This window comes from Leuciscus leuciscus, assembly GCF_965113295.1.
Source record: "Leuciscus leuciscus genome assembly, chromosome: 24".
In the NCBI taxonomy this organism is placed as follows: domain Eukaryota; kingdom Metazoa; phylum Chordata; class Actinopteri; order Cypriniformes; family Leuciscidae; genus Leuciscus; species Leuciscus leuciscus.
Genome location: NC_138723.1, coordinates 12,136,932 through 12,152,618, shown reverse-complemented (window position 1 = coordinate 12,152,618; position 15,687 = coordinate 12,136,932). Strand labels below are relative to the sequence as shown.

The following is a 15,687-nucleotide window of genomic DNA, read 5'->3' as shown; positions in this document are numbered from 1 at the left end:
TTCTGAGTTTTTTTTGTTTTGTTTTTATTGATGTAGACAGTATATCTAGTAATGTGAAATTCAAAATAGTTTACTAAGTAATGTTTTTATAGCTTTTAATCATCAACTTCTGGGTATAACAGCAGACTAATGTTAAGTCGAATAACATACATCATAGATAGATTGTATTAACTACATGTTTATTAGTGGTGTTTGCTAGGGCCAGCATCAGTATTATTATTGCTCATAATGAGGGTTGATCTAAACATCCCGATACCCTAAATGTGACGGTTGTACCGAAGGATTTTTTCAGTCGATGATAAAATAGGCAAAAAAAGTTTAACATCATATAGACAAAATTGACCTTTTTTGTTTTTTTACTTTGACCAGTAAGCAGCCACTTGGCATAATTGCAGAGCAAAGCCCTGGCTACACCCAGCAGTGTGTCAGCGAGCTTTGCAAACACTACTGCCATTCTCTTGTTATAGTAAATGTAAGTCTAGTAATGCATATGGATATGTGTGTTGCTGTTGTTACTGTTCATTATGCACAGCACATCACATCCGGACCACTGACTTCAGCATATATATATATATATATATATATATATATATATATATCCTGGCAAAGTACATGGTTGCCATGGTTGTTCTTTAATTATAGCACATTTTCATTGGCTGGAATTCTCTGGTAGCATTTATTGATGGATTGCATCCATATTATGATTGTAATGCATCTTTTTATACCGCTTAACAAATCAGCTAAAGCTTCATAAGGTGACATAAACAATGCGAGTTGCTCTCCTGTAGAGGTTGAATCTCAAAGTATTAAATAAAAGATACTTGTGCACAGACGAACAGATGACACAATATCCAAGCAGAGTCCATTACTTTGAAAATGACTGGAGCTGAGCAGTGCAAAACATGACCTCTGACGGTAAAACAGAGTGGTTCATTCATCTGGAGACTGACTGTAAATGCTGCTCTCTCTGCAGTGAGCTCCACCCATCATGACCTCCCCGATTTCTTCTAAGATTGCATTTACTCCAAGACATACATTACTAAAGCCTTTTTGGCCAGATTGTTTCAATATTGAAAACGGTGGCTGACGTGCCAAATTTATCCATACATATTTTTAGGATGAATGGGGATGCAGCTAGACTTTGGTAATGCAATTGCCTTTTTCATACCTTATTTTCAAACAAATTGTAAAATTGAAATAAAAGCGGGGGTTGGGTATGTGTCCCGCTGTATGTCTATATGATTACGGCTCATATTTTGTAAAAGGCAATGGAAAAGACAAAGAGAGAAATATGTCAAGCCATGGTATCCGCTTTGTTGAGGAAGTGCTGGTTGGCAACAGAACTAACACTATTTTGACCACAGTGTCACGATTTCCACTCCTTGTTTCATTTTTCTAGCTATAATGATCATGTCACACTTAACAAACAAAGCAACACAAGGGATTTTATTATTTAAAACACTCTTGTTTTGGACAAGAACATTACACTTCAACAGACTGTTGGAAATGAACAAAAAGTAAGAAGAAAAACATGGAAGAAAGTGCACACAAGTCTCCAAAGTGCTTGGCACAACCATGGACAGAAAGGGAACTGCATGGTTAGATCAAGCACAATGGTGTCCTGGGCAAAGTCATAAAGTCAGTAGAAACTCGTCCAGGTTCTGGAGCTGTTACAAAAGACAAGACAGAATGGTCCATGGACATTAAAATGCTGTTCAAAATCATGCAGATTACAATAAAGGATGTCTGAGAACAGATCAAGGCTCCAAGTCAAGGTGGAACCACAAACTCATGGATCACTGGTTGAAGATAATTCAAAAAGACCATCAAAAGTTGTCATCAAGAGTCTTCTTCGACCATCCTTCGATGTTGTATCTATTTTAATAAGGATTGTATTCAGGTTTCCAAAAACTGGAAGACACATGAAATCGAGAAGAGCAGTATCCTAGAGTTGTTGCAGGTGATGATCGAGAAACTGTGTCCCACACAGTGGGAGAATTGTCGAAAAGGTGTTCGTGATAGACTGCGACTAAGGATGGCTGCAAAATTAAAAAAAGAAAAGATTAGTCATAGGTCACGTTCTCACTGCAGAGATTCGTAGGCACCGCCCTTCCTGCGCAAAAACTGCGTCAAACCCCACCCTCTCCGAAAATCGTACACGTCCTTACTACCGATGCCTGATGACCAGTCGACAAAACTGTCAATTTTCTAAAATTTCTGTAAAATAGTGACATGGAACTCAGGAGAGCTCCAGAAAGGGGGTTTACAAACGAGAGTGGTTTGGTAATTAAATGAGTTTGCTGTCATTCAATTCTTCAGAGGTTTTCAGAAGATCTATAGAAATAGAGTTTGTTGGAGCAACGGTTGTCTTGTTAAGGGACATCAGTAACTCCCCAGCTTCTTGACTTGCCCAAATTGACTGCTCTAGGGGGCAAATAAGAATAAACTACTAATGTCGCTTTCTTTCACAGCATGCCAATGCCATCTATCCCACAGCAATTGGACCTTAGGTCTAATTCTGAACTTGATACTACAAAATCTCTTGTGGCAAGGTTTCCTAAGGTATCCCGGAATATCCCTACAAAAGACCTGCCTAGATTCTGCCCATCTTTCAGGGTGGTAATCATATTACCATCTTACTTGCCATGCCCCATGGGACATTTTAGTGGGAATGGGAGGGATGGGTGCACTAATCAACTCTAAATGTCGGACAACTGAACCACTTAGCAAGATGAAATGGAAAGAAACAAACATTTTCAAGGATGATGGTTTGGGATGGTGGTGGAGAATGGAGGGTGAGGATCAGAAAGAACAGTTGATAACGAATGAATGGATGAAGACATTGTCTACGCCTATATTCTTTGACAAATTTCATGGTACTTTTGGTGTCTCACTGACCCTTGAGTCTATCCTATGAGCGTGTTACAAATTTAAAGCAAACACTACTTCTTACCTAGTTGGTTCAGAAGCGTATTTCGTCCCTCTTTCTTGCGCAAGGAAATCTGTTACCTTGAAGAGGACTTGTCCAAAAGGCTCAAAACAAATTCTTAGAGTGCACTAAAACTGATCTAAGGATTTGTCAGAGCAGCTCTGTGAGAAGAAAAGAAGGAACGGTTAAGACATTCAACAACTTTGCGCATAAAGGACTCTCACCTCAATCTTGCAGAAGACCATCTACAAGAGGTCTTGTAGAGGATCTTCCAACAGGTTCCCAGAGAGAGAATCTTCATGCAGAGACCAATGCCTCTTGCTCTCGACTCATCGGCGACCAAGATCAGCTGAGGGCGAGAAGGAGCTGCTGTTCTGAGCTGGGCGTCTGGACTGGACCTGTTAGCCAGACTGAAGGCAAACTGTCCAGGATGTCTCTCCTCCAACACCCCCATACTCCGCCCCTCCCTCCGCCTTGCAGGGGGGGGTGACACAATATCACCCAGGATAGGTGGGTTGCCGAGGAGAAGTTGGGTGGTGTGGGCCAGGGTATGTGTCATTGGGAGGGGGTAGAGGGTCCAGTTCCGCAATTCATAAATATTAATACAGAGTCCTCCCTCTTGAGGAGGGGGCAAATTCTTTAATTTTGTTAGAGGGGGAAGCGCTTTATTCACTTAATGGCTTTTATTAGTGCCCGGACTTCAACTCTTTCATTAGCTAAAGTGCTGCTATAATTTACAGGGGAAAGTGCAGCAAGGGGAGATGGGTGGGGGAAGGGCGGAGCTTGATGGGTGAGCACTGGCTCCTCTGCCATTGGCGTACGTCCCTACCATCTTAAAAAATAACCTCGGATCAATGCCTGAATATGCCTCCATTTCATCTCCATGAACCCAATAACCCTACCAGAAGAAACGAACGCCAGACCAAAGCGTTTGCTGATGGTGCGCTTTAAGTTCTCAATGATAACATACTGCACCTTTCAATTATGCTTTCTTTGAGAAAATTATTTATTGTACTGTCCGCATTAGCTATTGTTTTGTGAATAGCGGGACTGGTATGAGGCTTTTTAATCAATCATTTTGAATGGAAAAAGACCAGACCTGAATAATTTTGGTGTACACACAATTTTCAAAAACAAGAAAACCAACGAAGCATTCAGTGCATCCCCATTTCCTAGATGTTCTGAAAAAAAAAGAGATAATTTTGCCTTTTCTCAACTGATGTGAGAAACGATTTTGCACTGGCACAGCTTAAGGCAGACCACCCAACAACTAAATAGAAACTGCAGTGTGAAATATATGTAAAAGTTTGTAGTCATCACAAGATGGCTTTCTATAGGGATACCACACATTTTAATAAATTAATTTGTTGTTTGTGATTAGTGAATAAGCATTGTAAGAAATTGTTCTATAGATATTCTTACAAACACTCACAATGAGCAATTACTGGCCAAGGACCATTGAAAATCATAACACAACTTTAAATGTGCCTTCACTATACAATTTTATAATTTTCATGAGTACTCCAGGTCTGAAAAATCACAATTTAAAAGAAACTTATACAAACGTACTTACCACAAGAATAGCTTTTTATTGTAGTATTGTTGACTTTATATCAGCTCAAATGCAAAGGCAACAAAAAGGCTTTTTGGCTGATTAACCTTTGAGGCAGCTTGCACCCATCACACATTCATAATGTCAAATGTCCCTAGTGAGTGGGGCGATTTAAGGGCATCAGTGCTTCTGACGGGGTGTGTATCATTCCCCGTCCGTTTCATCCGCTAAGTGGCCTGGTTATCCTGAGTGATTGATTGTCACAGCGGGGGAGGGTGTTGTGTGACCACAAGACTACTGGATTAAACCACATGAAGTGCTGGTTACTGACTAGATATCTCAGTTGATCTGGTAAACAATGCTGACAATTCAACAAAAAGACCTGAATCAAATGTTTTGTCAAGTATTCATTACTTCAGTTAGCTGTGTTTCTGCCTTAAATTATTATATTGCTTAAAAAAAAAATGGTGTGCATAAATTGACTTGTAAACATTTTTTTTGGTACATTTACTTTATTTTAATAAATTTTTAGCTAACTGTGATTTGTTTATGTACACTTCTGACATACAACTTAGACAGTTACCTCTGATAACAGATCACTTTAAATTGTAATGTGGACTCATGTAATTTCTGTAAAAAAGCACTATACAAATAAATGTGAATTGAATTGTCATGAAAAACAGTCACATTTAGACATCCATGGATTTTTATTCTAGGGTTTTATTGAAGTTCACTTTGTTTTGCAGCCCACATTTGCACTTATTCTATAACTGCATTCAAACCATTTCTGATGCCGAATAAAGCGAAATCCATATGAGGAGACAAATAAAAGAAACCATGGTGCCATGGGAACCTTCGGGGCATTTAGAAATGTCTTGTCACTTCTTTTTTGAAGTGTAATGATCATGCAAAGCATCAGAGTCCTTTTATTTCTTGACCAGCTGGATTACATCCTCATCTTCTAGCACATGGTCTTTTCCGACTTTCTGCGGGTTATGCTTCACTGACGACCCCCACACCAATGCACTGCAGAGAGAAGAGAGAGATGATGCTAGTAGGCACGTTTCAACACAGTAGCATTTTCCTAAATGTTTTACATAGAGATTTAAATCTTTCTTCATTGACAAGGGACAGTTTTAAAAATCTGCACCAAATTCATTTTGACAGGTTATAAAGTCTTGCTAGTTTGGAGAGAGTCACTTGAAATTAAAAAACAAAACAAACATTAAAAAACAAAAACAGTATTGTCCTTCCTTGCCTACCGCAGTATCAGGTTCTGCAGTTACCGTTAATAAGAATTAAAAACTGTTACCAAGAACTTGAACTAACTAAATAGAAAACAAGACTAATTAAAATATATACAAAAAAATTATAATAAACCATACATTAATTGGGGATCTCCTTTCAACAGTGCGAGTTGTACAATAACTGCAGTAACTATAGCATTTTGGCAAAAAGAAATTGACATCTTTTAAAGGCTTCTTAAACAAAAAAAAGTAAGACATAAAACCATTTAAACTAAATTGTTACACCTTTTGTGTTCGGGTCAGTTTTGACCCAAAAGTGAGGTGTGGATTTACACATGAAATTATGCGTTTTTTTTTTTTTTTTTAAAGCATTAGGAGGGTTCAATTTGACATTGTTATCTGATTCTGTCCCTTTAAAAATCAGTGTAGCAATTGTTAAAGTATTAATTGAAATAAATAAAATGTAAATTTTAGATGAACAACCTTTAGTTTAACTTGAAATACTAAAATTACTAAAAATAAAATAAAAGATAAACAAATATAAAAAACTAATACAAATGACACAAGCATCAAAATTATTAACATATAAACAAATTAAAATAAAAACTCAATACCATATAAAAAAAATCTAAATAATGATTATTATAATAGTATATAAATAATACAAGAACACTTATAAATAGATATTAAAATTCATAACAGACTAAATATAACAATATATCTTATCTAAAGGTTAGAGATACGTGGTCAGTGTTTTTTTCTGTACTTTTTTTTTTTTTTACCAAAAGGAAGGGCTCATATGCAGAATTTAGGAACAAGGTCTTCACAACCAGAGGAAGTAACGTAATGTACACAGTAACCTTGGAACTGAGTTTAAGATACTGTGCTCATCATGTGAGAGAAATAAAGATACCCAGTGCTGCCATTACATCAGAGCCATTTTCTATCAGCACAGATGAAAAATTTCGCACAGCATAAAAGGGAAATACATAAACACTTTCAATTGCACCTGACTAAGTTTCAAAGCAATCTTCACTGAGAGAAAAATCAATGAGATCTCTGGTTCCAGTCCACTTGAAGAAAACCAAAGTTTATAAAAAACACAAGAGCCTCCTTAAACATTTTGAAGTCACTTACTATTTGAACTCTTTGATGAGGTTTTTGTGAATCTTTAAGCAGAAGTCCTCAACAGCCGTCTTTTCATCTGGAAGCACTACAGGTGACGTGTAATCAGGAAGCTGTCCTTTCGGCTTTGTGTAGCTGTGAAATATCAGTCAGTGTTATTATACATTATGAAGTGGCTTTATGATACATAGTGCCCATTGTAAACTTTAGAGTCTGGCAGTGAATACTAAACAGTAGAACATTATAATCAATTATTCTGCGTTATGTTGCTGTAAGCTTCACACAGGCAAAAGGGCATTTTCACTGAAAGTGACATTTCAGTACACAATGTGATAGAGCTGACCCCTAATGTTCGACTTAACGTTAGTCAACGAGAAGAGACTTAAACGACCAAGATTTTATTAGTCGGGGGAAAAAACTTGTGAGAGACAGATCATTAACGGCGGTTCTTTATGGTAATTACAGTGTGTCGGGCAGGAAATCCAAACGTTCGCTTTTCATCCATCAACCTCAAATATGGCTTATCATTTGAAACCTGCAAGTAGCAACTTCACATGTCCGCTCGCTCTAACGTTAACCTAGATAAATGTGCTGTTATTAGGCACACATCCAAGTGTTTGTGCGGAGTGTGGAAGCTGAAGTACAGCAGGCTAACTGCATGACATGGAGGCGCCAGCACTAGCATTTTTTCCTGATAACCGCGGAAACAACTAATTTTTTGTTATACATACCGTATTTTCCGCACTATAAGGCGCACTTAAAAGCCTTTAATTTTTTCAAAAAACGACAGTGCGCCTTATAATCCGGAGCGCCTTATATATGGATCTGGCGCCTTATCCGATTGTTAAGTCTGACGTCACGCGTGACGTTTTGGGTCCCAAGCGGTCCAGAAATAACAACGGTGGAACCTGTAAATTTATTTACGATCACGTCCTTCTTAGTGAGGCACCCTTGGCGGTCAAAAAGGGTTTAAATTCCTTTAACACCAACAGAGTGGTTAGTGTAGCTCATCACTCAGGTGGCATAATTAAGAGTAGAGTCCTCAATGAAAAAGAAGATTTACGAGGTTGAAGTGAGTTAGCTCGGGACACGAGACACAGCACTGCGGCATTGTAAAAACACTCAATAATAACCAAAACACCAGCGAAAGCGGTAGGTAGGTAGAGAGGACCTGGACTTTGGACCCGGAAAGAGTATTGGTTACGTCACGACTTAACAACCGAATATTAATGTCTGTAAAACAACCGCTGACTTAAACCTTTTGTTTATACTTTCGCCTGGCACCGGAGCGCGAGCCTCCGCTGACTGCGCGCGCACCTCCCCAAACAGACGAGACATTTATACTTGACGCAACTGTTTTGTTTTAGACTGAACACCAGACCATACAACTGATTTAGACGCGCAAACTGGGTGCCGGTGTGATGAGATGTACTAATATCCGTCTGCTCGGGCAGATTCGGCTCAAAGTCGTGCATCTTCGGATGCGGAGGCGCGCGTGCTGTCACAATGACGTAATTTTGCCGCGCGCGCGCCTCCGCATCCGAAGATGCACGACTTTGAGCCGAATCTGCCCGAGCAGACGGATATTAGTTTTTTATTACCTTCGCGCTCATGCGGACGCATCGAGTATAAACAAGGTTTTACAGCTCAGCCACTTGTTTTTTCATATTTTTTTGCAAGTGGTAGATCTTACATTTACATTTAGTCATTTAGCAGACGCCCTTATCCAAAGCGACTTACAAATTAGGACTAAGTTCAGCGAGTCATCATAAAGAGGCAAAAGCAACAACAACGCAGGAAGTGCTCAAAATACGAAGTTCAGGTATTATTCAGAGTAGCATAAGCCTGATAAGTGATGTTTCAAAGGGAAAGGATTTTTTTTTTTTTTTTTTTTTTTTCTATAAGGTTAAGTGCTCACGGAAGAGATTGGTTTTCAGCTGTTTTTTGAATGTTGTCAGGGATTCTGCATTCCGGATCTTGGTTTACATTTGGACTTTGGATGTGATCTTAGGCTTGAAAAGGTTGGTGACCACTGCATAACGCAAACCCAGTCAAACGTTTGACTGCAGTATCTTCTATTCTATGCGCCTTATAATCCGGTGCGCCCTATATATGAAAACAGTTCTAAAATAGGCCATTCATTGAAGGTGCGCCTTATAATCCGGTGCGCCTTATAGTGCGGAAAATACGGTATATAAGAATAATACATCATTCGAAACTGAATGAACTGAACTAAAGTAGGGCTGCACGATTAATCGCAATTTCCATAAATCGCACTTAAGGATGCGATTGTTTTTTATGCATAGCTTGTCATTGATGTACGGCTCTGTAAACGCTGCTCCATCTGAAAGCACTGTGAGTTTGAGTCACATAACTTCATCAACAGCTTTCCAAACACAAGAAGCATTTATGAACTTCGTCCAACAAAAGACAACATTTAATAACATGCTTTTATTCCTTACTCACTTCATAACAACAGTTGAGCATCCTTCTGTGAGATGATGTGGCTTCTTACATAGAATAAGGCAGTCGTGTGTTTATTAGTCATGTTTATCAAAGCATTTCAATCTTCTGTTTATTAAGCTACAGCGATGATGCCCAATAGGGATTTCCTGGAATGATGTGCATTATGTACTTCTGTGGCGGGACATGTTTGACGTGTCTGCATGAGAGCGCCCTCTGGTGTTCAGATGGAGCAGCATTAACTCCGATCAGCCGCGCTGCACTGACAAGCTGCGCATAACCATACCTGTCAAGTTTTGGATTTGAAAATAAGGGAAATTTTCCGGCGCCCACCGCGAGCAGTCCCAACACCCCCAACCAAGCTCCAGTATCCCTTACATTTTAAAGGGATAGTTCACTTTGAAATTAATTTTTGGTATGTTTTAGCTTACCTCAAGGGCATCCAAGATGTAGGTGTCTTTTTTTCCGCAGTAGTTTCAATTTTGATATTTTTAGGTCAAACCGTTCTTGTCTGTCAGTCATATAATGCAGGTCGATGGTCACTGTCTCAAAGAGCATGCACAGAGTCCAAATTAAAACAATTCCCCGTCGTCCAAATTAAACAATTCCCCATCGTAAGTACACATTGATGGCCTAAGACACGAAACAAGCGGTTTGTGTGAGAAAACGAACAGTATTTATATCGTTTTTACCTCTTATACACAGCCATGTCGAAGTGATCTGATCTGACGTGTACGCAGACTGGTGCATAGATATATACACACTAGATGTCGCCTTGTCTACGGCAGTTCATTGGAACGAATGTCTTTAAGGCGACATCTAGTGTATATATCTATGCACCATTTGATAAAAATATCAAAATTGAAACTACTGCGGAAAAAAAGACACCTACATCTTGGATGCCCTTGAGGTAAGCTAAAACATACCAAAAATTAATTTCAAAGGTATTATTATTTTTTAATAACGCAGGTTAAAATACGGGAGATTTACGGGAAAATACTAATACGGGAGGACGGCGGGAAAGAAGGGTAAAATACGGGACTTTCCCGGCCAAAACGGGATACTTGACAGGTATGCGCATAACATAATCGCAGCCTTTGCCAAATCACGTGCGGTTTCATTGTGATTATTCGTGCAGCCCTAAACTAAAGGGTCTACTTGTCTTTGTGTAAACTCACAATAACAACAAACGTGTTTTTGTAAAATAAAGAAAACCAAAATAAAACAATCAGGTCGCGCTTTCTGCCATCATTAATCGTGCGATTATTCGACTAATGGATTATATGAACGACTACTAGTCGACTAGAAAAATCTTTAGTCGGGGCAGCACTACAATATGTATGGCAAATCACTTATTTTCAATAACTTTTAATTATGGTCATTAGTGCTTGCAAGGTGCCCACTCCTCCCTAAGACAAGTTGTTCTGGCCAAATTCTAAGCATGCAATCCCAGAACGCATTGCAACGAGCTCAGCGGAACATGTAACTCACATGCGCACTAGTTGCAGGTAGTCCCAGATCCTTTCCAACAGGTCGTCAAAGTTCCAGCGGTGGTGAGCTGAGATTGGCACGCAGTGAGGGATTTTGTAGATAACGTCCAGCTCCTCAATAGAGATCTGGTCGATTTTGTTGAGTACGTAGATGCAGGGGATGTAAACCCTAGAGAACAACAACCATGTGAAAAATCTCTTCTGAAGTGAGAATGACTGAGGTTGGAGGATGTGAATATGGTCCTACCGGTTTCCCTCCACCACATCAATGAGGTCGTCAGCTGTGGAGTCGCTTCGTAAGGTTATATCAGCATTGTGGATCTTATACTCCGAAAGGATGCTTTTCACAGTCTCAGCATCCAACTCACTTTGAGCACACTAAAACATAAAAGCATGATGACAACTGTAAACACAACTGATCTGATTTATAACAGACACTAAGAAACAATGCAAAAGATGTAAATGATATGGTTCATAATGAAGAAAAGACTTAAGTAAAATGCTTTTTCTAGTATGCTGCTCCATATCTTAGTGAGTAAACTTACATTTTAAAACATTTAAAGACATACAAATGATGTTCATGTCACGAAGAACTGCTTAAAATCAGCATGAAACCAAAATTGCTACTATCTTTTCTTCTCTATAGTGATCTATATTGTGAAAAGGCTTCTCAAACTTGATTTTGTCCAACAGGAATTGATTGGCACATGTCGTTAGCTAATTGCTATGATCTCATGTGAGTGACAGGTTATTAGAGGGAAGAGATTATTTTTATAATAGTCAAAATAATGACATGAAAAACAATGTTGTCGATGTAATGTCATGATATGACAAGAAAAGTGACTTTAACAATGCTTTTATAAATGTATGCATTAGTGGGTTAATAGCACACAAGTCGTACAGTGGCTGTGAAGTTGATTCCGCCCTTGTCTTTCTTCTTGAAGCCAATATTTGGTGGTTTCTTGTTGAGCCGGATACCAAAACCTTCCAACTCATGTTCAATGAGCTTCTTGTGTCCGAGAGGCTTCAGAACGTCCAAGACGATCAGGATAAGGTTGCAAGTGCGAGCAACTGTTGGAAGGAGGTAAGATTAGGGAAACGCTAAGATCGGTGAGTGAACGTAACTGGTACTAAAGCACACTTAAAAAGACAGAAGTGCACTGAAAGTGTCTTCAAATGAGTCTCTGTGTTAATGGTTTGTTACCTACCAGCAATGACTTGTCGTCCTCTGCCCTTGCCATCTTTGGCCCCCTCAATGATACCTGGGAGATCCAGAAGCTAATAAAACAAATAAAAAGTCAAACTTGAATGCCTCATTTCTTTCAGTCACTCACCAAAACTGTGACAATTTGCAAATCCACATTCCAGGATGTTGAAGCCAAGGGAAATATATTAAATACAGCGTATTGCGCATAATCTGCATATATCTGGCTTACTTGAACACGCACAGCAATAACAGCGCGCTTGTTCATTTGCATTGAAGCAATAGCGAAAATAAAAAAGCATTTGGTTAGCAGAAAATACATTGTTTTTCCCCCAACAAACTAAAAAAAAATTCCCCAACGTACTACATTTTTTTTCATGTTCTTTGTACTGTATTGATCTGTCCACCTAAAATAAATTTTGGTCAAAGGGATCAAGGTGAAAGAGGAAGTGAGGAGATGGCTGGGTGACAGGTGACAGATGACAAATATATATATATTCGATATATTTATAAGCTGTGACGTAGGTAATCTGGTTTTACTTTTCTTTTTCGGTTCTGAACGGCCTGTAATAAAAAAATTTAGAAGCCAAATTGGCAAGTGAGTGAAAAGGTTTATTTCAAACTCTGTATCCCTTTAAGCTTTAATATTAATCATAATGTACAAAACTGACGGTTCCCTGTATAGTTTACAAAATTAGTCGACATGAGACTTTTTCCTAGAGAAAAATTAACATCTACTGTACCTTATGTACATCCAAATGAATCAATACTACTGAATCGAATTAAGATCGGAATCGAATTGCAAGCTTGTGAGTCGAAATCGAGTCAAACTGTGAAATGTGTCAATACCCAGCCCTACCTACAGATCACACAATTAAATATCACAATTACAATCACTCTGCCTGGCATGTGATAAACTTGTGCGAAGAGTTTCACCTGAATTTTAGCTCCTTTATAGCGGATTACTCCTGGTACAGTTGTCAGTGTGGTGAACTCATATGCAGCCACCTCAGAATACACACCAGCCAAGTTACTCAGAAGAGTGGATTTGCCCACTGAGGGGAAGCCCACAAACCCAATACGGGCATCCCCAGTCTTTGCCACATCAAATCCTGAGGGGAAAAATCAGGTTAGTGAAAAAACAAAGCAATATCAGACCAGTTTAATCACTCAGGACCCCCTTATAAAAACATGGGCAAGAAGCTCCCGAGACAAGATATTGCAGGATCTGTGTGTGATGATGGAGCAGCACTGACCCTCTCCAGTGCCTCCTCCACTGCCTCCTTTAGGAGTGATGAGCTCCCTTCTCAGTTTGGCTAATCTAGCCTTCAGCAGGCCCAGATGATGAGCTGTGGCCTTATTCTTCTGAGTACGAGCCATCTGCAGGACACAGACACTTCATTAAACCGCACATTTACATTGACAATGTCAAGACAACAAAAGATTTTCACAGCTTTCACTGTTATGTGAGATTTAACTGCTCGGTTTATTGTATATGAGGTTAATTTATGAAATGCAGCAGGATTCACTATTGAATGGGTTTGGCGCTAAAGTGCTAACGGCTATTTTTCATACATTACTGTAAATGTCAACCCACCTCGTTCTCGATTTCGGCTATTTTGGCGAGTAAACTCATTTTGGCGTTGGTCCTTTCAAAGCCGTTACTTGAAAAATAAAAAGTTGAAGTTAGTTATTTAGTTAGTTACGCGGCGTGTTGGCTCGTAAGCACACCGTTCACATGCTTTGCCATGAGTTGTTCACGCCACGCTCTGTTCTCGCGATATTTGGCCTCTTCTCGTGCCTAACAAAAGAGTTCCGCCTACTGGACAGGAGCGAATACTTCCACTCTTCCAGTTCTTCCACTTTTCCAGAGATATTTTGGAACACTAAGCATAAATGTCCATACAGACAGAGACTGTCTTTGTGATAACAAGGCTCTGTTGTTGCCTTTAGGTACAGCACCTGGGAAAACCCGTACCTCCGAGTTCAAATCGGAAACATTAACAAAGCAAAGTAATTTTACTGTGAACCATTAAACCAAATAACTACATGTGAATTCTATCCACCTTATTCCTGACGACCTTACTGCGTTTTGAATTATGGGTGGCAGTGGCACTTCCGGTTTGGGGAACTTACATTCAAAAAGACTGAAACCAATCATTTCAAATCATAAGGGTTGCCCTACAAATAAAGCTGATCCGTCATTTTGACTTGACGAGGTTTCAATTTTCCTTCATGATTTATTTTCAGACATCATGAGAATAACGCTTTACTTGGTATTTTAACGTGACATGTTATTACAAGAATATCTACGGCAAGAGCAATTTTCAGTCGCTGGCTGTTTTCTTTTCCTCATGAATATTTTATTTTTTCCCTTTGCAATCCGCTGTAAAAGTATGGAAAAGGACAACATATACTGCACATTTGTGGTCTGTTCTCCCGAATTTTATTTAAGATATATTCCATTAATAATTCACAGGAATGCACGAAGAATCTCTCGTTATTCTCCTCAAATCCTCACATCTTTTGCCAGGTTTGTTTTCACAGGTAAACGCAATTTATAATCTGTCAAACTGACGGAAATCACTATAACCCGTCCGTTATTGTTGTGGAAAGACTCGCGCTTTTGGGTTATTTTGGTCTGTTGAAAGTACCTTGTTGATGCTTTACACGTTTAAATTTCCTTTCAATGTTCGATGGTTAAAGGGTGAGTAGATTAATGTCATCTCATTGTGACACTTTTTAACGTATTGCGTTCATAGAGCGAGCCTTTTCACTGATTGTTTACAGCTTAACGAAAGTGCGTAGGAATAAGGTGGATAGTGGAGAAAAGAAACTACAATCAATAAAATTGCGTTCTCATTTGCCCTAACGTTAAACACAAAAGGAAAAAACTCCAAAGAAAACGTTTCTAAGACTTTCCAAGAGAGAGAGAAAAAAAATAGATAGATTGATTTTGTTAGTCAAAAAGAGAAAGATGTCAAATATGCCGTCACTAGAAACACTCACACAGCAGCAGCGTTAATAGTTTTCTGCAATTTAATGCCAAGGTAACATAACACAAAGTATAGGTTTATAAATGTGCATTCATTTGAAATTACGTTAAAAAAAAGTGAAAATATTAAAAAACGTTGCTAGATTTACGAGGTTACTGTGGATCCATGGCGTCATCACGAGAAGGATCAGCAACGCAGACTGTGCGTGTTAGCCAATTAGATAACTTAGAGGCTGCTCTCAGCCAATAGCGCGTGAGCTTGGGGGCGGGACTGTGAAAAATGCTGCTTCACCAGGCCCAGAGCGGTTGAAAAACATATTTAACGGCTCTGACCAGGCAGGCCTAATGTATTTAAAAAAAAAAAAAAAAAAATTAACTAATGATTTAGATTCTACCTAGAATTAGGTAATTCATTAATTAGTTGTTAAATATTCATGGTGATCTCAAAAGCTTAATTGAATTTGTTATAGACATCATCAGCCATGACGTTATAGGGTGCCCTGCAGTTAAGAATTATAAAAATTTATTATAATAGGCTATATTAGATATGATATAATATACATTATAGGCCACTGATTGTTTCAAGAGCTCAATAAGATAAAAGATAAATAATACACATTAATATTTCCATGTAACTGCCATTATAGCCTAATAACCGAAACAAATGTGCCACTTATTTTAA

General features: G+C 38.8%; 1 protein-coding gene across 1 annotated transcript; it reads right to left on the bottom strand.

Moving 5' to 3' along the window:
• Positions 1 to 5,181: 5,181 nt before the first annotated feature.
• Positions 5,182 to 13,796, bottom strand: drg1 (developmentally regulated GTP binding protein 1). The gene is made up of 9 exons (XM_082158433.1): positions 13,608 to 13,796; positions 13,267 to 13,390; positions 12,947 to 13,122; positions 12,015 to 12,084; positions 11,708 to 11,877; positions 11,054 to 11,184; positions 10,808 to 10,975; positions 6,866 to 6,988; positions 5,182 to 5,507 (listed from the first exon to the last, which is right to left on the bottom strand). Exons 1-9 carry the CDS (start codon positions 13,644 to 13,646, stop codon positions 5,408 to 5,410), a joined length of 1,101 nt encoding a protein of 366 aa, XP_082014559.1. The 5' UTR covers positions 13,647 to 13,796; the 3' UTR covers positions 5,182 to 5,407.
• Between the last annotated feature and the right edge of the window lie 1,891 nt (positions 13,797 to 15,687).